The sequence below is a fragment of the Centruroides vittatus genome, unplaced genomic scaffold, assembly GCF_030686945.1.
Source record: "Centruroides vittatus isolate TY-2023 unplaced genomic scaffold, ASM3068694v2 contig_2610, whole genome shotgun sequence".
Taxonomy (NCBI): domain Eukaryota; kingdom Metazoa; phylum Arthropoda; class Arachnida; order Scorpiones; family Buthidae; genus Centruroides; species Centruroides vittatus.
This window is the reverse complement of record NW_027121660.1, coordinates 27,081-51,908: the sequence shown is the minus strand read 5'-3', so window position 1 is coordinate 51,908 and position 24,828 is coordinate 27,081. Positions and strand designations below refer to the sequence as shown.

Genomic DNA, 24,828 nt, shown 5'->3' with positions numbered 1-24,828 from the left:
CAAGCAATAAAGCAATTTCAAAAAATAATATTTATTCATATTAATTTATACATATATGAATATTTTAATATTTACCAATAATAAACTTACACCATAAAAATTTATTTACGCTTAAACACTTGAAGTTTTTATTTTATATCAAAAATGTACCAATAAGCTTTCGAGTCGATCGGTGATGCCGAAAATGCGCGGGAATTTCTAAGTACTCACGTGTAAATTGAATTCGGGAAGCTATCAATTAGTCGACGTTAAGAGAATGGCTCGTACTAAAGCCGATAGTTGTTCTAGAAAAGGTAAAATTAGATTTTGTAATTAATTTACGTTCTATTTTTTAAATTGTTTAGATTTTAATGAACTTGTTTCTGTAATTTTTAATCCTGTTGTATCCTAATTTAGCAGGGTGATGCTTATTGCTTATTGTGGTATTGCCTTTCTGGCATCGCGCAAGATAATTTTTGTCGATTTTTAACTTAGTTTTTACGGTATTAAATTATCAGTTGTTTTTGAACACTAATGTAGATTTTTATTTAGGAAAAAATCAACTGTATAAATTTTACACTTTTTTCTTAAAGGTAAGAAATAAGTAAGCATATTATAAGAAATTTTGATGAAGTGTTTTGTATGTGAGGGTTAGTGAAAGAACAATAGGTTGATTATTATGTAAGACTTGCAACATTGCATATTGAATCAAGGTAAATTATCCAGGAAGAATGTTCCCACATTATCAAATGTCAGACTTATCACTGACGAATGAGATTGCACGTTGGGTGTAATAATCTTTTTTGTAATTAAGAGAAATGTTTAATAAAGCAATCAATAATTATCTAACAATCACAATCAAAAGTATTGTATGTTAATATGAATTTTTCTTCACTCCTAAACACTTGAATATGAGTTTTCTTTTAGACAAATCATCATCATCTGGGCTTTCCTGTTGTTCTTAATCTGAAGTTTTGGCAACGTCTTGCTTTTTCTCTATTTTTTTTGTAAAATTGATATTTTCATTTGCTTTTTGTTTTCCTAAGAAATCTTTAAAGGTTTAATCTTTTATTTAGTAACTTTTAATTTAAACTATAAAAACCCAAATACTGCAAGTCTTTCGGGTTCATTTTGAGCACTATCATAGTCAACAATGACACCTGGTTTATAGGAAAGCTGGAAGAGGAAGCTAGGACAAGGACGAAAAATTGAACAATCGGTGTTATTAAAGAAAACTGGGCAAAAGGTGCAAAACAACAATGAAAATTGTGATATTCTAAAATCTACGGGCAAATTTGAGACGTGCATGCTTGCTCGAATTTAAAAAAGTGTCGAACGATGACTGTGCATAAAAATTGTGACGTTTTGTACGAGGATGTCTCCAATTATTTGATCTCGATTTTCATTATGAATACAGACTATGAAAGTAAAGCTCGTTGATCCTTTTTCTAACAAAAAATTTAATCTTTTAGCAGTGGCAGCAAAGGCTCCAAGAAAGGTGATGAGTTCTGGTGCATCTACTTCAAAAGTAAAATCAAGTATGTAAATTTAAACGATAATTTTACAGAATGACGAAAAACAGATAACTAAATAAAAAAAATTTTCAGACAAAGCATCTGGACGTTCTCCCGGAAATCGTTACTGTCCGAGACCCACTCCTCCTTGGCAGAAAGAAATTAGTAGTTTTTTGGTGAAGTCTCTGAGAGATTCGGATGAACAGGATAATTCGGAGATTTCAAGCAGTTCCTCGGCAACAGAGAGTTTTAGGTAATTCTGAAAAATTTTATAAAATGTTATCAAGTTATCAGTGATACTATATTTTCTCAATTCTAAGATGCATCATGAATTAGAGATCCAATTTGAAAATTGTTTTTTATTTTTATGAAGGAAAAATCTTTAAATAATTAATTTTTGTTAAGTAACAGATACAAAAAAAATACAATTCCACGAAATGGGTGTGTGGCATTACTCTTTTCGTGCATTATAACGTCGTCTCGAAGCATGGCCTACGATAACTGCCGACCATACCAATTTTTTCCCGATGCTAACTGTCAGGCTTGTTCCCACGAGCGATCAAATGATGGCATTCATAGTTCAACTCTATGCTAAATTTAATGATAGTTTTATGAAAAATCTTGTAAATGTTTTAATTTTAAGAAACTCTATTACATATGTGGTGCAGGAATTTTGTATCTTAAGAAAAACGTACTTTATTTTAAAGTTATATTTAAAAAATTATTAGCCCCGAGAGCTATTAGCTCCACTTAAATGCAGAGATTTCGATTGATTAAAATTAAGTTTTGTAAAAATTTTAAAAATTTGCAGATTTTTAAAACTAATTATCTAGAAATTATGCAGCCTGAATATGATCTATTTTTTATGTCAAAAGTACTGTACTAGCATTATTAAATTTATGACTGTTATACCATGTTTTCATAATTTAAATATAAATGTATTAAATGGAAGATTGCATTTATTTAAGTAAGAATAAATGCAAAGATCCTCAGTTTGTTCTTTCGTTTATATTTTTGGAAATTTAACATTTATTTGGAAGCGATAAAGACCAATAATGTATTGTAATCCAGCAATAAGATCTTATTTATAATAAAGTAATAGAAGAATGTTTAATCGGTGAAATGTCCATTATTTAAAGGTTTAATTTCCATATTGTGGGTTTATTTTTTTGCTTGCTTATTTTGCCTGTAACAGTTACCATTAATTACTGAGACACGATTAGTTAAATACAGAGATAAATTTCTGAAAAGTAATTCTACTCAACAGTTCTTTTGTATGTTTCGTCACATCCATTTGGTGAATTTTTCATTGTGTGGCTGCACGTTGCAAAGAATGTGCACAGCTTTGCTTTTTCTTAAAACATGGTGCAAAGTGGAATTAATTGCATTTTAATCTTTACAAAGTAAGCATAAATATTGGCTTTGAATAATTAAGTACTGAAGTTCTTAAAAATCAATCCTTTTTTTATGCGAAATAGTGAAGATGAAGCTGGTTGGATCTTGACTATTAATGATTGTATGACAAATGATTAACTTCAGACGTGTCTTCATTTTTATTTGTGACGGTATTTTGTTTTTCGTTATTCGTTACCGAATACTTCTGCATGGTCCACCTGGGACGTGACAACTTTATTTTCCTATACGAAGGACACTCAAGATGGTTCGGAATAGGGTCGTTTTAGTGCGGGTTGTTGTTTTCTGTCCAAATTTCTTGCCTTTAGCCTTATTTTCTGCCTAAACGACAGCACTTTGAATTGCGAACTTGTTAATGCCATCTAGCAAGATATTTCATTAAGTGAGTTGGACAAGTATGGAGCATTTGGTATGGTGGTAGTTATCGTAGTCTACACTTAAAGGCATTTTAAGCATTAAAAAGCAGTTTATAAATTAAACAAATGTTATCAGAAAAGCTTTTTAATGTGAACATTGAGTAATATAGGCACAAATAATAGAAGTTTTTTGGTAATGTACCCCATGTGGTCTACTCTCAATGACTGCTTATTGTTTTGAATTGCAAAACGTAAGGTAGGGGAGGAATGGGACACTTTTGTGAAAAGTGTGTCAAAAACATAAGCAAAGAAAAAAAATCTTGAATCTTTCTTTTCAGCTTGTAAAAGTATTGGGAGTTATAATTTTTTTACCAAAGGTTAGCATTGAAAGTTTTGTATGCTGTGATAAGTGTCCCACTCTTCCCTAGTAAAAGGGAGGAATGGGACAGTTCATAAAAGGATTCTGTGTGAATTTGTATTAAAATACTTATTACTGATGTGTGTCTCTGTACAAGGTTAGTTTTACTGAGATAGTCATACTATCAGCACAAGGTTTTGCTTTAAAGTATCTTACAGTATTTTACAACGGTATTTTCTTGATTTGAGGTATTAAAAGAAAATTTTACTACATGATTATAAATAAACAATTTATTCAGAATACTGTGAATCAACATTTAACTGAGAACGTGATAATGAACCAACAATCACTGCAAATATTTATTGGACATTGTATGCAGATAATTTAATATATTTTTCATAAATAGATTTCAGTTTGTCCAAGAAGTCGTCAGTATTCTTTTTATTGAAGCTAGTAGCAGTTTCCAAGCTAGTGGCTTCTGGTGGTTGCAATGAAAGCTGTGAATGACGTCCCATAAACCCCTTGAACCAGTCGTATTCTGCAGTTTTATTGAGATTCCGTGCACCGGGTTATGTTTTATTCAAGGCAGCGACAAACTCGTGTGAAATTTCTTACCTGCGCTGTTGTCAGGCCATAGTGCATTTTACTTGCACTAAGCAAGTAATTTCTTAACTTTGGTTCTCTCTGTGGAAGAAGAAGCATTCCACAAATGAGGTTAGACTAGAATACAAGCTCCTTGTCTGAAATGCTATTAAATTTTATTACATGTTTTGCTAGTGCTGATTTTGATAAATCCATGGCTTTTGCAACTTTCCTTGTACTTTTTCCCTGGTCACACACAATGTTCACTGCTTGAAGAATCATACTGTTGGCTGGTGTTGATTTTGTTGGATCTTTCTTCTTCCATTTATGTGGCATTTTTCTTGAAAATAAAGACTGGAAAATTTAACACCGCATTAGGAAAATTATTATTAGGGAGGAGTGGGAGACTGTCCCCTTCCTTGCTACTGGGAGGTGTTTTGTATTATACTTGCTATAACTAGACATATAGCAAAATTGTACTATTTCACCATATTACTTTCTTGCTATTAAAGTATTGCTTTCAATTCTTGTATCAAGCATTAAAAGCTGTAATCTGAAATTTTATGTTTAAGATATCAGATATTGGTATTAATATTTACCTGGAGCATTGTAATGTAATTTTTTCTTCTAAAGCCTTTTCTGTTGAAACAATTCATCAGCCATTTTGTAAGAAAATACAAGTGCTGTCACTCTCACTTCGGGACAAATAAAGAATTAAAATAAATAAACAGATCAGAAAAGTCAAGTGTCCCGTTCCTCCCTTGTCTCCCCTACCTCTAATTTAAAAAAGTGAAAGTGGATTTTAAAAAAAAAAGTGCATTTTAAAATTGAGAAAATACAGTAAAGCCAAAGATAAATGTTTTTATTTATAATTTTATTTTAAAGCTTTTACAAAGCTTATTTGAATTTTGGCAATTTTTTTTAATAGTGAACCTAATGATCTCAACGAATCTGGTCCAAGCAAAAGTTATCAAGTAATATCTGAGGAAAGCGATTAAGAGTTTTTGTTTTTAACCGATATTTTAATTAATGTACATAATAAATTTTTGTTTTAGATTTGAATTCTGTATAATTGAAGTTCTTTTGAACTACAGTATATAATTTCATTTTAATAATGTACAGATGTCCTATTATGAATCAGTTAAGTAAGAACGTATATCTCAAACTTAGACAATGAAATCAAATAATAAATTTATCTGTATCATATTGCTTTTGTATAGAATTAAGACATTCATAATAAATTTTATTTCAAAATGAAGTTTTCCTGGAATATTTAAATAATTTTTACTATTCTCAAGTTTTTAGAAATGATACCCGCATTTAAAATATTAAATGTATAAAAAATGGCAAAATTAATAATCTTGATTTTTCCATCAGCGGAAATGATGTAATTCTGGTTCCGTTTTGTGACAAAAATCTTGTCCTATTTTAAGCTTTCTGAACTGATGGAATATTCCAGTATTATGCGTACGTACTGCGGGAACACAGTTTGAACATAAGCTTTCCGTATGGTTTAGGTCAGAACTGTGCACTGATGTTGCCTTTCTATGTGTTGTAACTTGATCTGAGTGTCGGGTCAAGGGTGAAAATTCCTACATACTTTCGTTGTCTGGGAGGGGAGTTCTTGTGCAGTCGTCACCCCAGTCAGTTGTATCCGAGAGGGAATAAAGTTAATTGTTAATTAACTATATGTTTTATGTGAAACAGTGTCGAAAACAAAATCGATACAAAATTGGCGACGAGGATTAACATACAGACTTGCCAGCAGAAATTACAATTCGATATATAAAAAGCTGGAAATGTCGATCCCAGGAACATCAACCAGTAGAGTTCGTTTCGAACCATTCAAGATGGACAGCCAGTGGAAAACTTACAAGGACCGCTTTAATTTTTGCTTGAAGGCAAACCAGATTGAAAATGACCAAGATAAGTGTGCTTTATTTTTTACTGTATGCGGTGAAACTTTATATGAACTTGTAGTCACACTCATAGCGCCGAAAGAAACGACACAAGTTAACTTCAATGAAGTACTTACTGCTCTTGATAGCCATTTTAACCCGAAACCTAGTGAAACCGTCGAATCGTTCAAATCTATCCAGAGGTCGCAAAAACCGGGAGAGGGTATCAATGACTATGTCGCGGAACTGCGGAAAATTGCAATGAATTGCAACTTTGGCGCCCCACTAGAGTGTATGTTAAGAGATAGGCTAGTGGCAGGTTTAAGGGATAAAGGAATACAACACGTGTTATTGGCGAAAACGGACACTACTTATAAGGCCATTTTGGATGCAGCATTAGCAGCAGAGGCAGCGTCTAACGATGTTAGCCAGCTTGGGTCAGACGGAAACAACACCCAAGTGTATAACTTAAAGGCGGACTACAAGAGAGAGAATCAGCCGGCCATATTACGCTGTTTTCGATGCACCGGAAGTCATAACCCGAATAATTGTTGATTTGCTCAGGTAATCTGTAACTTCTGCGGAAACAAGGGACATGTAGAAAAGGCGTGTATCACGAAACAAAAGAGTGGACAAAGAAAATTTGCAAACCAGGGAAGAAACCAAATTGGGGCACAACGGAAAGAGGTATCCAGCCAGAGAGCCAAAGTACACCGAATTGAGGGACATAAAAATTTGACGTCTAACCAGGTCGAGGAATATACATCTCTATTCAAAATACAGGGAAGTAAGATACCACCCTTAAAAATCTTGATTAAGATTGAAAATATACCAATCATGATGGAAATTGATTCAGGGGCTGAGTACACTGTAGTGAGCGAATGGACCTTTAAAAGAAATCAAAATCCAGCGAGACAAGTTAGAGCCAGAAGAAGTCAAATTACAGACATGGACTGATCAGAATCTGGAGGTAGTGGGTACTACAATGGTGAGGGTACAATTTAAAGGAAAAGTTAGGAATCTGCCATTGTTAGTAATTAAAGGAAATGGACCAGGACTTGTTGGAAGAAATTGGTTTGAACCATTAGGAATCAGAATAGAGGGACTTTATCACCAACATGATGCAGACGATCTGATACAAGAATTCCAGCATTTATTCAATAATTCAGAAATGGGTCTATTTAGAGGTGAGGCAGTCAGTTTAGCGATAAATAAAGAAGCTAAGCCTATTTTTATGCAGGCAAGACAGGTTCCTTTTGCATTGAGAACAAAGGTAGAACAAGAGTTGAATCGACTTCATCAGTTAGGAGTTATAGAACCAGTTAGAACTTCTAAGTGGGCCACTCCTGTGGTACCCGTTGCAAAACCAGATGGAAGTGTACGTTTATGTGGAGATTACCGCTGCACTGTAAACAGAGAGGCAATAAAAGTAGATGTATATTCATTGCCGGCCATTAACGATATACTTGCTTCACTATCTGGTGGAAAGGTATTTGCCAAGCTTGATTTCAAGGAAGCGTACTTCCAATTTCCTGTGGACCAGGAGTCGTCTGAGATTCTGACTATCAACACATGCAAGGGGTTATACAGAATGAAAAGATTACCATTTGGAGTGAGTAGTTGTCCAGCTATTTGCCAGAGAGAGATGGAAAAGATCGTAGGAGGTATTCCAGGGACAATTGTGATGATAGATGATATACTTGTCATGGGACTCAATGAAGAAGCCCTACATCAAAAGTTGAGGAAAATTCTTAACCGGATTTCAGAAGCTGGACTAAAACTAAACGAAAGCAAATGCCTATTCAAGACAAATCAACTTAAATTTCTAGGATATTTGATAGATGCTCAGGGCATTTGGCCCACACCGGATAAAATTGCAGCGATCCAACAGGTTCCGGAACCGAAAAACAAACAAGAGTTACAAGCATTTTTGGGATTTGTAAACTTCTATGATAGATTTTTGAAAGATAAAGCAACCGAAGCTGAACCATTATATAGACTCCTTTGGGGTTCTTGATGAAATAACTACAGAACTTAACGGATAAAACAAATTTATTTGGAGCTCTAGTACAGGGAGTGTCAGCAGTACCATGCACGTGGTCAGAATGGCTGATCGGGAGACAAAGGGCAAAATCTAGGGTCACAGTAAGTGTTGCCAGGTTGGCCACATACTCCCTCCCCAGTGACAACGCTCAGGAACTTTGAAGGAAAACGTACAGTTCGTCCAGAACGAGTTGTCCGTGGGCAAGGTGCCTTGATTTGTGTGGTCTCATCCGGCGGGTGGTCATTTCTATTCACAGGTCCATTGTCATTGTTGGAGGATGGCGGAGAAGTGGTTGTATCTTTAAGAAAGAAGGCGGGTTTGAGATGGTCGATTGAAACAGTTTGTTTCCCACGAGGTGTGTCTAAGTGTTTTTCTGAGTGTCGTAGGACATGGAAAAGGCCGTTGTAGATTGGTTGTAGTGGTTTTCGTGATGCATCGTGGCGCACGAAGACGTGCGAGGCATTCATCAACTCGGGGTGCAAAAATATATTCTTAGATGAGTGGTGGACATCTCTGACCGGGCGGATTGACCTCATATGATCCTTTAACCTGCGGATCAAGGTAGGAAAGTTGTCGGTGGAAGTAGTCTCATGGTCGACGAGGAGGTCAGAAGGCAGTGCAATGGGTTCGCCATACGTGATCTTTGCTGCTGTAGTGTTGTAGTTGGGGATGACATAGGATCTTAGCCCCAAGAGGATGGTTGGGAGTTTAGCAACCCAGTTATCAGTCAGTTGAGCTCTCAGCGAGGACTTTAGCTGACGATGCCACCGTTCAATTTTCCCATTTGCAGCTGGGTGGTATGCCGTTGTTTTAATGTGGCTAATTCCCAGGGCTTTGGTGAGATCAGCAAAAAGTTGGCATTCAAACTGGCGACCCCTGTCAGTGGTTATAATGCGTGGTATGCCAAACCGTGCGATCCATGTAGAAAGGATTACATTGGCTATAGTCTCAGCTGAGATGTCTGCCACCGGTATGGCTTCTGGCCAACGTGAAAATCTGTCTATGATTGTGACTAGATAGGTAAAGCCTTGGCAAAATGGCAAGGGACCCATTATATCCACATTGATGTGAAAAAACGGCGATCGACTTGGTTGTAGGTCCCCACTGCACTGTTAGTATGTCTTCCTACTTTGACTCTCTGACAAGGAATGCAGGTTTTAGCCCACAATCTGACATCTTTCCTTATTGATGGCCAAATAAAACGTTTGCTGACCAGGCCCACTGAACCTCTCATTCCCGGATGTGCTAACCCATGTAGGGAGTCGAAAACTAGCCGGTGGTACTGTTCAGGTACATAAGGCCTGTATTTGCCTGTTGAGATATCGCATGTCACTTCAATGCCGTTATCGAGGCAAACCTTTTGAAATTTCAGCGAACATGTTTGTGATTGTTGAAGTTGAGCCAGCTCTTGGTCCACAGCTTGTGCAGCGGCAATATCTTCCAGGGGTATTCCTGTTGGGAGAAAAATGGAGCTAATTCTTGAGCAGACATTTGCAGCTACGTTATCCTTCCCTGGTATGTACCTGATATCTGTGGTAAATTGGCCAATGTAGTCTAAATGACGGAGTTGGCGAGGGGATGCCTTATCTGAACGTTGCTGGAATGCGTAGGTTAGGGGCTTATGATCAGTATATATCGTGAAATTTCTGCCTTCTAAAATGTGGCGGAAGTATCGCACTGCTGAAGATGCCGCTAAAAGTTCACGGTCATATGTGCTATAGTTGACTTGTGGTTTGGTTAGCGCTTTAGAAAAGAAGCCTAGAGGTTCGACAATGGACCTGTTCTTTTGTTGAAGAGCTGCGCCTATTGCGAAATCTGATGCATCCACCATCAACATCATTGGAAGATCAGTGGAGGGATGGGCCAAGAGGCAAGCACCTGCTAATTCCTCTTTAAGTCGTTCATAGGCTGCGATTGACTCTGGGGTCAATTGCACTTTTCGTTTATCTCTTTTCCTGGTGTCTTTGCACAAATCAAAAAGAGCTTGTTGCGTGCGTGCCGTGTTGGGAAGTGAGCGTCTATAAAAGTTGACCAGTCCTAAAAATTTTCGGAGCTGTTCTATAGTATCCGGGCGTGGAAAGTTTCGGATGGTTTGAACTTGTTCGGGCAGGGGAACAATTCCTGCTTGGGAGACATTGTAGCCCAGGAAGGAAACCTCCTGCACACCAAAAACACACTTCGACAGGTTGATGTTGATGTCATGCCTGTGGAGTCTAGTGAACAGTGTTCTTAAATGGGATACGTGCTCCTCCTCTGAACGAGATGCGACGAGGAGGTCATCAAGGTACGAGTAGACAAAGTCTAATTCACGTAAGATATTGTGGATATATCTTTGAAATGACTGGGCAGCGTTGCGTAGTCCAAATGGCAATTTTAGAAATTCAAATAAGCCAAAGGTTGTGATCACAGCCGTTTTTGGAACGTCCTCTGGTGCCACAGGTATGTGGTGAAATGCCCGCACCAGGTCTATTTTAGAAAAGATGGATTTGCCTCTGAGTTGGCAATTGAAATCTTGAAGGTGGGGTATCGGGTACCTGTCTGGTATAGTGATAGCGTTCAAGGCCCGATAGTCCCCACAAGGACGCCATGAACCGTCCTTCTTTGGAACAAGATGTAGAGGGCTGGACCAGCAACTTTTGGAGGGCCTGCATATTCCCATGTCTATCATCTGTTGGAATTCCAGCTTTGCCTGTGTGAGCTTATCAGGAGAAAGTCGTCTTGGCTTAGCGGTGACTGGAGCTCCTGTCGTGACGATTGTATGGTAGACATTATGGTCACTAACTTGCTGATATGTGGGTTGTTCCTTCAGGAGGTTAGGAAACTCCAAGAGAAGCTTGGAATACTTCTGTTGAGGTGATACCATTAGCACTGTCTGCTGATTTGTGGTGGTGGTAGTTCCTGGGGTTGCCAGGTGAGTGAGATTATCTCTTAAGCACCTATTCTTTAAATCCACAAGAATGCCGAAGTGGCTTAGAAAGTCTGCTCCTATAATAGGGTGCTGTACATCTGCTAATGTAAATGGCCAGCAAAACGTTCGTCGGAGTCCAATATCAAGTTTAAGGAGGCGCTCCCCATATGTAGGTATCACGGAGCCATTAGCTGCGTACAGTTGGCGATTACTGATATGTCGTTTTTCTAGAGTTGTGGGAGGTAAGACAGAGATGTCTGCCCCCGAGTCTACCAGGAATCTGCGACCAGTGGTAGTATCAAAAATAAATAAGCGATTGGATGTTTTCTCCCCGCTCTTCTGGGTCGCAGAGAGAGCGGGGCTTAGTCGTTTCCCGAAGCTTCCTTGCTGACACGTCTAAAAGAACAAGGTGGTGCGCACTTCTTGGCATTAGCTTTGAATTTTAAGTGATACCAACAAACATTATAACCCGGTAGATTCGGACTGGGAGAACGTCGTCGTCTCTCTGAGCGTGAGGGGGAACGTGCTCGTAATTCGTGGATCGACATGGCAAGTTCTGACACAGCTTTCTCCAAGCGAGAGAGCCGATCTGTCTGGTGTGCGGTTGCATCACTGGTGGAACATATGTCTGAATTGGGACTGGTTATCTCCATAATTTTATCAGCCATAGCGGCCAAGGTATGGAGACTGTCTTGTTTGGTCACTAAAACTGAACGCACGTTGTTAGGCAACCTCTGTAGAAAGAGCGTTCTAAGAAATTCGTCCGTTACTTGCGTACCGGCCAGTGCTCACATTTCTCTTAGTAGTGCAGAGGGCTTTTTGTCTCCTAGCTCGATTTCTAAAAGTAATTTTTTTGCCTTCCTACTTTCGAATTCTTCGAACTTGTCGATTAATCGCGACTTTAGGTCCGTGTAGGGCGTGCTCGTCAACGGTTGGGATATAAGATCGGCGACCAATTCGGCTATTTCACAGTCGAGCGATCCTAGTACACGATGGTATTTCGTAACCTCTGTTGTGATATTAGAGACAGCAAATTGTGATTCCACCTGTGTGAACCATACTCTAGTGTTCTTTCTCCAAAATGGTGGAATTTTCACCGATACACGTGCTACCTCAACGGGGTTTTCGCTTTTCATCGTGACGGAAATATATAACTAATTAACTACTCAGAATTGGGTAAATAAGTTCTTGTGATCACGTCCGGCTCACCACTTTGGGGTTCTTGATGAAATAACTACAGAACTTAACGGATAAAACAAATTTATTTGGAGCTCTAGTACAGGGAGTGTCAGCAGTACCATGCACGTGGTCAGAATGGCTGACCGGGAGACAAAGGGCAAAATCTAGGGTCACAGTAAGTGTTGCCAGGTTGGCCACACTCCTAAATAAAAACAAACCATGGATCTGGAAAAAAGAACACAGCAAAGCATTCGTGAAAATAAAAAAGATGTTAACACCAGAAACATTATTAATCCATTATAATTTAAATAAACCAGTATTGTTGTCATGTGATGCTTCACCATATGGAGTGGGAGCAGTACTTTCACACATATTACCAGATGGATCCGAAGCTCCTATATACTTTGCATCAAGGACACTCCACCCAGCAGAAAGAAATTATTCACAATTCGAGACAGAAGTATTAGCTATAATCTTTGGCATCACAAAATTTCATAATTACCTAGCTGCCCGAAATTTTACTATATATACGGATTGTAAGCCAGTTGTGGGCCTTCTGAACCCTGCTAAACCAATTCCTGATTTAATCTCACCCAGAATGATTCGTTGGTGTTTAAGATTAGCAGCATACTCATATAAGATTGAACATCGTCGGTCAGCAGAGATGACTAATGTTGATGCATTATCTCGTATACCAACTACTGTGGAAGACAAGACTATCCCTGAACCAGGAGAGATATTCCTTATATTTGAACAGCCAGAATTGCCCATCACATCTCAGGAAGTAAGCAGAGAAACAAACAAAGACTCGGTGTTAAAAAGAGTTGAACATGCAATCTTACACGGATGGCCACTTAGTAGTCCAGAAGAACTTGTGCCTTTTTCTAGGCGAAAACTAGAACTTTCAATTCACCGCGGTTGCATTTTATGGGGACAAAGAGTAGTTATCCCTAGAACCTTGCAACCACAGCTATTACACCTGTTACACTCCACACATGAGGGTATGTCTAGAATGAAAAGAACAGCCAGAAGCTATTTTTGGTGGCCTGAAATGGACTCCCAAATTGAAGAGACGGTATCGATGTGTAGAAAATGCCAAGAACAGAGGTCAAACCCAACCCCAGTTAAGGATACTCATTGGCCATCACCCTCGGGACCCTGGGAGCGAGTACACATTGATCATGCAGGACCACACTATGGACATACATATTTTATTCTAGTGGATGCTTATTCGAAGTGGGTGGAGGTAGAAGTACAAACGCAGTCAACCCAGGAAACCGTGAAATTATTGAGGAGAATATTTAGTACTCATGGACTACCAAATAAAATTGTATCAGACAATCACCAAAGCTTTAAATCCCAAGAAATGGAAGAATTTATACGTAAAAATGGGATACAGCACATATTTACCCCTCCATATCATCCCTCTTCCAACGGACAAGTAGAGAGACAAGTGCAAACTATAAAGAGGAGAATTGAAAAATTACATCACAACCAAGAAAAAACTGAGGTGTTGCTCCCCAGACTTTTGTTTAGCTTACGCACAACACCTAGTACTACTACAGGTAAAACGGCAGCAGAACTGTTGATGGAAAGAAGACTACATACCATCTATGATCGACTAAATCCACACCTATATAAGGATAGAACAGAGGAAACAAGAATAGGAGACAACATCAATTACAGGTGCTATAGAGACGCAAAGAAGTGGTAACCAGGTAAGGTGACAAAGAAGACCGGACCATATACATACATGATAGCTTCACCAGAAGGAACTATAGAAAGGAGACATATTGATCAACTGATAGCTTGAAGAGAACAACCACTCCAGAACAGGCAACATCCAGTTTCTCAGAATAACCAACATCCAGCTCCCCAGAATAATCAACATGAAGACAAAGGACCACCTGTAGAGAGAGCTCTAGAACATGGACACTACTTGCACATCTCCGAGACTTTGTTTTAGAGGGGGAAGATCTGTTGTAACGGTCGGTTGTAACTTGATCTGAGTGTCAGGTCAAAAGTGAAAATTCCTACATACTTTCGTTGTCTGGGAGGGGAGTTCTTGTGCAGTCGTCACCCCAGTCAGTTGTATCCGAGAGGGAATAAAGTTAATTGTTAATTAACTATATGTTTTATGTGAAACAGTGTCGAAAACAAAATCGATACAAAACTATGAATGTATTGATGCATTATTGTGCTGTATACTCCAATCAGAACAATCAATTTCAACATCTCTTAATACTTTTTGAAACATTTTGGATGTTTAGCAAAAATATAAATGGTAATTTTCACACCACTTAAGCCAAATATGTGCACGGCCATTATCAAATACCCCTGACTACTAAAGTGAATGCAGTTGCTATTTGGTACAGTGATTTACAAAGTGGGTGGCACCCCCAGGGAACAATGGGATTAGTTGAGTGAACATTGAGGGTGCTGGAGGACATACCACTATCCACACAAACAACAACCTATATTGAGAATGGAGTCAATCGGCACTATTTTTTCATTAGTGCTAACTTTGAAATTCATTTTAAAATTCATAATACCGTTATTATTCAATTTGGATATAACGGGTACAGACGATATGACTAAGCTATTAATGATAGACTGAAATAATGTATATACAGGATGTAAGTTTCATTTCAATCTAATATCATGTAGCTCTATCCAATGTTTTAGGGATAGATTCCAGGGTCAAAAATGAAGCTTAAAATCTTACATAAATGTTTTTCAAATTATTTTTATTTTTCGGTGTCTGGCCTATCAAAAATTCATATCAAACCTCTGCCAAAAGGATACAGCTGTTTGTTTACTCCTTTCCGATAAAGAACATGATTTCTGTTGTAATCAATAGGAATACCACACTTAAAAGCTTTATGACAATTTATTTGTTACATTAAACATTCTTTGGGCCTAAACATGATATTAAATTGTTGATATTTGATTGAATTTTTTTGTTTTTAAATCCAATAATGAATCTCCAAAATTTTTGTATTGTGCCAACATTTTTCATGTGTCTGTAAACTACAAGTTTAAAGATGGGTCATTAGATTATCAACGTATCTTTGATTTTCTTCTTTAATTCATTTAAAATGAACTTTTTTCGGTTGACTTAATAGAATTAAGAACCTTTCTTTAGAGTTGCATACAATACTAATTGTTTTGCCAATACAGTAGATCAGGGGTGAGCAACCTTTTTAATCAATGGGCCAATTTGAATTTTAAAATTTTTTGGCGGGCTGCACATAAAGTAACACTTATAAAGTTTTGTATATTATTAATAATAAACATTAGAATGAAAAAATATAAAATTAAAAAAAAGTAAAGATTTCATATACAAATTTTAATGCAAAATAAAAACAAACAAGAAAAGAACAGAAAAACGAATTTACTTGAAATTTTTAATGAGAAATTTGGACACTGTTTTTTTGATACAAGCTGATCAATATCAGCCGGAATTGATGAGGTAGCTACACGTATGCAGCTTTCTAATCGTGCATCACTCAGTCTTGATCGGTGGTCATTTTTGATTAATTTCATGGTTGAAAATATTTGTGCGCAAACATACGTACTTCCGAACAGAGACATTATTTGCTTTTTGCACTTTTTGTCAAAAGCGGAAATTTCTCGGGGCTCACATAAGATTTATAAAAATTTTCGATGTTTACTGAGAAAAATACATTTTTTAAAATCGGTATTATTCTGAATGTCAATCACTTCCATTTGAAAGTCTTTGGGAACTGTATCCACATATTAAATGGCGAGGAAAACATTTTCATGGAAACCGCTGTCTTCTCAGCTTTGACCATTTGGAATCGTAATTGAAATTCGTTTATTAAAATGTCTATATATTGTGCGTATTTTTGAGAAGTAGTAACGTTTTTCTAAATGTGGAAAGTGAGACACATTATTCTGCAAAAGATGCTGTTTCCACAATTTTAATTTGCGCTCAAAGCCCTGAATTTTATCGTACAAATTGTGAATAAACTGTCCTTTGCCTTGAAGTTCCACATTAAGATCATTCAGATGCTGAGTCATGTTGATAAGAAACCGAAAATCGCACTTCCATTCTTTATTACCAAAATGAGGAAAGGCATATCCCTTTGTATCCAAGAATAATTGTATTTCGCTTTTTAAGTTGTATACTCTTTTTAGACTTGCAACTCTACTAAGCTAACGTACTTCGGTATTAAAAACCACGTCGCCATATTCAGTTTTTAAATCTTTCAGGAATTCTTTAAATACACAGTGATTTAACACGTGCGACTTTATAAAATTGATCAAGTTTAATTATTGGTACTGTGACATTTGGCAAACTCAATCTTTTCGCACACAAATTTTCCTGGTGAATGATGCAGTGGTTAACGAATATTTCCCTTCCTGCGACTTTCTTAATGTCTTGAAATAGCCTTCCCGATACTCCTACCTCCATGCTTGACATTGCCCGTGCTCCATCTGTCGATATACCAATAATCTTTTCTAATAAAATTGAAAAATTTTCCAACACAGACTTTAGTTCATCGTACAGGTCTTTGCCGGTTGTAGTCCCTTGCACTGGAATCAGTGAACACAATTCTTTGGTAATATTAAATTTGGTGTCAATACCACGTAAAAATATAGCCAGTTGTGCTGTATCGCTAATATCGCAACTCTCATCAAGTGCCAAAGAACACTATTTGAATTTTGCAATGCGTTCACGAAGCGTTATTGCTATGTTCTCGGACAACTCTTCAATTCTCCTTGCAATGGTGAATCTTGATAAAATAAATATTATTTCAAACAGTTTATCAGGAAATGCTATTTCTGCAACAGCAGTCAGACATTCTTTTATCATCTCGCCATCTGCAAAGGGTTTCATTTTTTTTGCCAGTATTTGACTGACAACAAACCTAGCCTTTACTGCCATATTTGATAAAATAGCTTGATTTTTAAAAATAGCCTGTTGGTTTCCCAAGTTTTTCTCCATTTGATTAAATTTATCTATCTGGAGTTGTCCTGTTAAGTTTTTATATTGTTGTTCATGTTTTGTATTGTAATGCCTTTTTATGTTATATTCTTTTAATGTCGACACAGTCTCCGAGCATATTAAGCACACAGCTTTACTTTGACGAAAGTGAAAAAATAATCAAATGTCCACTTTTCTTGGAAATGCCTGTGCTCATCCGCAACCTTCCGTTGTTTTGTTTGCTTTTCCAACATGCTATTATGGAATAAAAATTTGAAAGTTAAAAATATTTGTAGGAAGACTTAATTTTGAATAAAAAAAACTCTAATATTACCTTTTTGACAATAATATTGCACTCACGCCTTTCAAGAAACACAAGAATTGCTAAAATTGCTAGTTAACAGCTTACCAGTCTGACTGTGTGACAGAAGCAAACAAGCACAGACGCAGCACGTTCGTATTGCATGTTTAAACAAGTCGCCGACAAGTGTGTATCTTGTCACAAAAAATTGTTTTGGTTTAGTATGTACTACCATTTTATTATAATTAATTTTATAACAATATATTGATGGGAGAAAGTCGATAAAATAAATTCAATTTTAGAAATGCTTGGCGGACCGCATAAACATATTTAACGGGCCGCGTGTTGCTCATCCCTGTAATAAGCTGTCTCCTACTCTTTAGTCTGATTTTATATATAATCCAAAAGTTGATCATTATGTCAATTAAATGTGAGAAGACTTGGACCCTGTTAAAATCAGGCCAAGAATTTAAAAATTTTGCCAAATTCTGAGTTTCCCAATGGATCAGGGAAAGTTGGAAACCCAAGATTTGCATTACATAAACATAAAGAAAGGATTTATGAACTGAATCCAATATTGGTTATTACAGTAAATTAATTTTCATAATTTTTCTCCTGTTAAAAATTTTTTTTAATTAAATAAAATAATTTTTATAGAATCATAAATTTCATTAATTTTTAAAAATTTTTGTAATAATCCTCTTAAGATATTTTAGAGTAATTGATTATACTGAGAATTTGCAAGGAGCTTGGCAACACCATCAGTTGGTGATAACCGACTCATCCCACATCACCCTCTCCCTAGTGCAGTGTTAGTTCATTATTAAACACTTATTTTAAACATTAACTGAAAATTCTTTACACTAGGAAAATTTTCATATAACTTACCACCATGAAAAGACCTTAAGAATTAAAGCAACAGCATTCATTTTAAAAAAATTTGATTATCTTACGGTTGTATTTATGAAGTTAAACAATACACAAAACTCAGAACCAAAAGCTTTTTGTACTGTATTGAGAATACAGGGTGTCTATAAAGTCTAAGCTTTAGAAATGTATTTTTAAAACAGTATGAAACTTAGATGCCTATTTTTTGATGCAGGAAATGCAAGTGCAAACCATTTTGGTTGGCATATCGGGAAACCTTTTTATTGCCTGCAGTAGATGTTATAGGCGATACTGACAAACGTGGTGGGAAATTGAGTATGTCCAGCAACGTACTTGCAATGATTTCCCTAATTTGATGCTTCAATATGTCCACATCTCTTATGCATGTGTCTTATACTCTATCCTTAATGTAATTCCTCTAGATTTCTTACTGTGGGATTATGTCAGGTGAATGTGGAGACCTGTAGGTGAGACCATCCCAATCTATCCAGCAGTTGAGAAAAATTATGTTTAGGAAAGTGCATATGATTATACCCCAATGTGGGGTGCACCCTCCTGCTGGAAAATGACATCAGTTTGCAGATCTTGCAACTTCAGTGCAGCAAACTGCTCCAGTATGTCCAGATACATGGCAGCAGTCCCTATCAATTCGGCGAAAAAGAACAAACTGACGATGCAACTAGCAGATGCGAGATACGCCATGGCACATGCCTGCTGTAAGCAGCTCGCCATGTTCGCACAATAAATTTCTAAAATTGTACAGATTTTTTCAATAAAATAAACGTAGATTTTATTGACAATGATTTTGCTATTATTGTTATAATCCAGTCTAACAAAAAAAAATTGTGTCTAAAAAAGTTATAACAACTGAGCAAGATAAATACAAAGAAACCATATAAAAGTTACAACTGATCAATATTTACTTTGCTATTTAAAATTATAAAACTGTAGAATGTTTTGTACAAAAACAAAAATCTATACAGGTTGTTTTCTTTTATTAACTTATTTAAAACAAATTTTTAATAAGTAAAAGTTAATCCTGTATTATTTTAAATATGATTAAACAAAAGATCCAAATACAAATTTGTCATAAATTAGAGACATTTTTTTTAATACCAAAATCTCCTTACAGGTTTGTTTGACAGGATAAGACAATGTAGCACCACAGTCTGCATTCCATAAACTAGTCTTAAGCTGGATTCCAGTTCTTGCTTATAGCATCTGGCATGCAGCAAAATGACGTCATTTTGCTGCATGCTAGAATTTGGGTTTAAGTCAAGCTTTGTAAAGCAACAAGATGCAATATAAATGCAATACTGTTGTGGAAACTTCTACAAATGGCATTTTTGGATTGCAAAGTAAAAGGAAAGGCAAATTGGACAGAATTCAAAGTTTATTAATGGAAGAAGTAGGAAAAGTACAGAAAATTTAAAATAGCCAATTTAGCCACAGCTAATTTACAGGGGGAAAAAGTGCGGGAAGAAATAATTACCGCAAAAACCTTTTAGCAGCAAGGAAATTAGCCGATATAATTAATTAACGAGAATGTTTTCTGATGGTCATTTTGAATTATCGAGAAATGTTCGCAATAATTGAATATATCTTTTAATTTCCTTGTTGCCGAAAGGTTTGTGGTGATTATTTGTGGTTTTTATGTTGTCATTTAGTATTATTTAACATGGGGAAAAATAAAACACAATTCTCAAAATATCATTTGAACAAACAAAAGTAATTTAAGGAAAAATGAAAAAGTTTAATAGAAGCAAAAGACACTATTTGTATTAAAACTACCTTCAGAAACACAAGTTTTTAATTTACTGTAGGAAAAATGTATGGTGGAAAAAGGAAACAAGATAGACCTGGCACTACATATAAAGATCAGCGTTCCATAAGTTGATGACGGAACCATTGCAGCTGACTGCATTTGATGGAGACAGCTGGTTGCCCAGCGCACCAGTTGGCACAGGAGGACCTAAGACTAAGACAACAAAATATTAAAAAAAATTTTTTGTTTCAAGTCGGAGGAAAAAATGATGATATATGGCCAAAATATATATAGTGTTTGTCATTTTATGGGCTTCAGTTAAAATTTATAACCTAATCATTAATCATTTAATTCAAGAATGCATTAAGTTCAAAAAGCAATCATTTCTAGTTTAAAAGTTATTCTATGTATTACAATGAAAGATAATTCCAATAAGTGAAATTTGAGTTCTCTGTATAGAAGTTACTATCACTTTTATATTCATGCCAACTAAATATTGTGTCAAGTTCATTAATAGTGGTCACTCTGCCACCACGGGCGTGTGCTGCCATTTAGAGGCATTTGGGAATGACCGTGAAAGAGAAAAAGATGGCACCTAGTGATGGTGGGATCCAAGATTTTAAAATATGCATTTCTGGAGTAAAAAGAAAGATTCCAATTGTAAACTTTAACCATCAAATGGATTATATCTTGCTGACACAGCAGCTAAAAAGAAAAAAAAAATTTGCATTTATCTAACAATATACTTTAGATGACTGATAATTTTGAAGACAAGTGTTGTATCATTTTGTGCAATGGTGAAATTTTAACTTAAAAAAAATGTTGGGAGGACAAATCGTAACCAAATATTGTGATTTACCAGTCACATTTACACCGTTATGTTATCGTGATGGCTATATTTTAAAAAAGAAAGGAATTAGGTTGCCTCCCAAATTCTCTTTAGAAAATTTACAAACACAAACATTGAGACAAAAAAATTGTGCCAAGTAAAAACTTGGCGCTTGGAAGTGGTACCCACAAGATTTTTACACCTATATTATTCTTTTCTACATTTTGCTTCACAGTCTAAATTGGGGATGGGCAACCTTTTTCTACGTAAGGGCAACACATTAAACTTTGAAACTGACACAGGCCACTCACAAGAAAACATACGAATAAGTGATTTAACTGCATTTTTCTACAATTTAAATAAACCTATGTTAATTTGTAATGTGATTTCTGTAACTGATGTAAACATAATATATCTGACAAGATATTTGGCTGAATATTGGTCACTTTTAAATTTTTGAGATGCAAATCTGTTACTTTTTACTAAATTCATTGCAGAGAAAAACTGGTCACATAGATAAGTTGTACAACAATAGAATTTTTGCTGTCTACTTTTATCAATGAAAATCAATTTTCCAAATTAAAGTTTCATAAAAATTAAATTTTTTTTCTTTGAAATAGATTTGCAAAGTAATTTTGATTTGAAAGTTTATCTCCAATTGAAGTTCATTTGGTACATTTTCTATATTCACTGAAAAACAGTACTGTAAAAAAAAATTCCTATTTTGTTTTCTCAGCTAAGGAATAGTATAATAAATATAGATTAATAGCATATAATTTGCAAAAAACTAAATGCAATGATAAATGTTTTAAAAACTTTAATCTGACTTCATTCAACACTGTAGCACTAGAAACTACTGGTCATGTACAAAGCAGGCCCTTGGTATTTAGTACGACCACAGACTGCTCGAAGTTGGTATTTTAAATTTTTATCTATCTTTTAAAATATTTTGCATGACGTTGGGGACACACAGTAGTAATGTGGGCCACAGGTTGCCCATCCCTGGTATAAATTGTCATAAGTTTTTACTTGATGCAAATTGTTTCACATCTCAGATGTTTGTTTTTTGTTTAATAATTGTATTATTACATCAGCAACTGCTGTGGTGGTCACCAAGCACCGACTGAATGCATCGCCAATCAATGCTTTTGATGTGCCATTTAAAACTTCTTATAACAATCCAATTGGCATAAATTCTACCCTTTGTTATGCTGAATAACATTAATATAAAAACAGTCAAGTGCATGAATTTATGATTCCAAATTCTTTTTGTTCTGATGGAAACTCCAGGCTATTTTGCAGAAATATTAGCTATGTAATAAATAGCGTTTTATCGATTTTGGGTCTGCGATTGCACTTTCGTTGCAATGAGGTCATCTTAAATGCAACTTACGGGAAATTCTCCCTTGCATTGCACATTTTTAAATATTTTGGGAAATGGCATATTTTAAACTTACTTTATTAAGTTTAAAATTTAAAAAGATAGCCACATCGTGTCACTTCTTTTTTAAAAATCTTTCCATAGTGACCATGTGACTGACATTCTATTATCCAATCTGAAGTAACAATCTAACAAGCCTGTTATTTAAAGTGTATTAATCACACTTCAATTACATTTCCACATATTCAGTAGCATGTACCATTAGTTAACTCTCTCTGAATTTCTTGATATCTGTACTCTTCAATCTACTTTCTATGAGAAAGTAGTCAGTCATACTTCACGGCAGAATTTCTAGTTTCTAGATCACGAGAAATGCTTAAGTTTAAAATTTGAGCTTTCTAGACCCAGTAGTTTTTTCTCTAGGAGCATCTGTGGATAAAGAAAGAAAATAGCTTTTGGCAATTTTTGCACTTTGCTTAAATTTCGGCAATCTCTTTATATATGGACCATTTATTTTGAAAGTGGTGCAAGTCCAGTTTTGGAAAAATTGAGAAATCACATAATATACATACACTTTAGTGTAAACTTTTTATTTATAAACAATTCACACTTAGCATTTTAAAATAACCATATGCTTTGATCAATTAAAAATTCATTGGTAAATGACATTGCATAATCATTGATTATGAAAGTGGTGCAAGTCCATTTTCTGCAGTGTAATTAAGCACTTGGGCTGTCCATAAATTACATCTGTATTTTCCTTTAACTTTTACTCTCCCCTCTTGTCCCAGTTTGTTCAAGTTTTTGTAACCTTTCCCCTGTTTGGATGTCCAACATAATGCAACTCCCCATTAAAACCTTCATCACTTTACGAATGATAGATACCATAAGTGGTAATGAAACATACAAGAAACTTTGAAATAAATATAATAAAATGCATAAATTGTATAAAATTTAATGAAATAAATGGATGTCCACTAATGCTCAACCCCCTTGTCTGACTTGTCTTAAGGGAGGGGGTTAACTCTCTCTTAAGACAAGTCGCTTCCAGTGTGGACAGCCCTTTACAACAGAGGAATAAAACTGAATTTTACCAACAAATGTACAATTTGATGGAATGGAAAAAAATCCATGTAATGAACCTAAATGAAAAGCAGTGTCTAATGGTAAGCTCATAATAATGATAAACTTATAAAATAGTTTAACAATAAGTAAATATTTTTAATATTCAAAATAAACATTTTATTTCTTGTTATTATATATAAACAAAATCAGAATAAAACAGTGTTTTTCAAGTGAAATTGAGTTTTAACATAATAGAAATTTAATGAATCTTACAGTTCAATAATTATGAAAGTGGTGTAAGTCCATTTATGGCCCAGAAAGAATATATTAGTTTAGTTAAATTCACATAGAAGTCTTTATGCAATCAACTTACATATTTCTAAAGTCATAGAAACATTGTCAAACTTAGTACACTTTATTTATATTTTTGAATCAACTAAAATGCAAATGTTTAAATATCTCGAAAGAAGAAAAAATGGACTTACACCACTTTCAAAATAAACAGTCCATATATAGGTCAGACTTTAGTCAGTATATATGTCAGTGACATTTACTTTGCAGAGAGTTACTGTTGCGACTTTTAATAGCGATAAAGCCTAGATAATTTAAATACAAATTCAGGTGAGTTTTTAAAACACATTTTTTGATAACAGGATTTAACTTAAATGCTTGACTTCCAAATTAAAAACAAAAAAATAATAATCTTAGAACTAACAGTATTTAAGTGAAATTATATTAAAAACCTTTAATTCACATTACAGTAAAACTCTTATTTAAAAACTTTGCAGGGAGCTACTAAAAAAAAGCAATAAACCAGTTTATGATTTATTCTATTTCCGTATTTCAAATATTCTTAAAAACACTAAAATGCAGAAGATTAAATGTTAATAAATTTTAAGTGATTCATTTCAAAAAATGTACTAAATTATTGATCAACGTGAAATTATTTTGGTTGGGAAAAATTATTAAAGTGGCAAAAAAATATTTCTCCATATTTCAATAATTCTCTGTTACAATTAGCTGATTTGACCAATTTGCTTAAACTAGTGTATCCTTGTCTTTGGGAGCATTTTAATACTAAAATTTTAAAAACAGTTAAATTCAGTATTCATATATAAAATTTTAATGTCTAGATGATTTTTTACAAAAATTCTTACACACGAATTGTTGATCAAAACCATAAACCAAGAATTATGCAGTTTCACCCTCTGTTATTAAAGGAAAGTTCTTTAAAAAAGATTGCGAAACAAGACCATTTTTGAAAGGAAATTCAATCTAAAAACAAGATAGTCCACAAACAAAAGCTATTTTAAAAAACATCTATTTTTCTTATGAAAGTTGCAACATTAAGTCCAAATCATAAAGTTCCCATTCTATGGCAGGGATCCCTTAAAATTTTTATTAGAAACTAAAGACA

At 35.2% G+C, this 24,828-nt stretch overlaps 4 protein-coding genes across 4 annotated transcripts; 2 read left to right on the top strand and 2 right to left on the bottom strand.

The window, feature by feature from the left end:
* Window positions 1-215: 215 nt before the first annotated feature.
* LOC136971591 (PCNA-associated factor-like) lies at window positions 216-5,460 on the top strand. Its single transcript, XM_067266057.1, has 4 exons — window positions 216-293; window positions 1,452-1,517; window positions 1,587-1,746; window positions 5,131-5,460. Exons 1-4 carry the CDS (start codon window positions 257-259, stop codon window positions 5,198-5,200), a joined length of 333 nt encoding a protein of 110 aa, XP_067122158.1. The 5' UTR covers window positions 216-256; the 3' UTR covers window positions 5,201-5,460.
* A 541-nt stretch (window positions 5,461-6,001) lies between these two features.
* LOC136971586 (uncharacterized) lies at window positions 6,002-6,655 on the top strand. The gene has a single exon (XM_067266053.1). The coding sequence runs from the start codon at window positions 6,002-6,004 to the stop codon at window positions 6,653-6,655; it is 654 nt and encodes a 217-aa protein (XP_067122154.1).
* A 1,545-nt stretch (window positions 6,656-8,200) lies between these two features.
* LOC136971585 (uncharacterized) lies at window positions 8,201-9,196 on the bottom strand. The gene has a single exon (XM_067266051.1). It carries the CDS (start codon window positions 9,194-9,196, stop codon window positions 8,201-8,203), a length of 996 nt encoding a protein of 331 aa, XP_067122152.1.
* Window positions 9,197-11,414: 2,218 nt separating this feature from the next.
* LOC136971584 (uncharacterized) lies at window positions 11,415-12,188 on the bottom strand. The gene is made up of 2 exons (XM_067266050.1): window positions 11,845-12,188; window positions 11,415-11,802 (listed from the first exon to the last, which is right to left on the bottom strand). Exons 1-2 carry the CDS (start codon window positions 12,186-12,188, stop codon window positions 11,415-11,417), a joined length of 732 nt encoding a protein of 243 aa, XP_067122151.1.
* Between the last annotated feature and the right edge of the window lie 12,640 nt (window positions 12,189-24,828).

Bases quoted from the DNA above. Each gene is read 5' to 3' on its own strand.
- LOC136971591 (XM_067266057.1), top strand. From the start codon at position 257: ATGGCTCGTACTAAAGCCGATAGTTGTTCTAGAAAAG. The intron at 1,518-1,586 runs GTATGTAAATTT...AAAAATTTTCAG, and splicing joins TACTTCAAAAGTAAAATCAA to ACAAAGCATCTGGACGTTCT. The intron at 1,747-5,130 runs GTAATTCTGAAA...TTTTTTTAATAG, and splicing joins TCGGCAACAGAGAGTTTTAG to TGAACCTAATGATCTCAACG.
- LOC136971586 (XM_067266053.1), top strand. From the start codon at position 6,002: ATGTCGATCCCAGGAACATCAACCAGTAGAGTTCGTTTCGAACCATTC.
- LOC136971585 (XM_067266051.1), bottom strand. From the start codon at position 9,196: ATGGGTCCCTTGCCATTTTGCCAAGGCTTTACCTATCTAGTCACAATC.
- LOC136971584 (XM_067266050.1), bottom strand. From the start codon at position 12,188: ATGAAAAGCGAAAACCCCGTTGAGGTAGCACGTGTATCGGTGAAAATT. The intron at 11,803-11,844 runs GTGAGCACTGGC...CGAATTTCTTAG, and splicing joins TCTGCACTACTAAGAGAAAT to AACGCTCTTTCTACAGAGGT.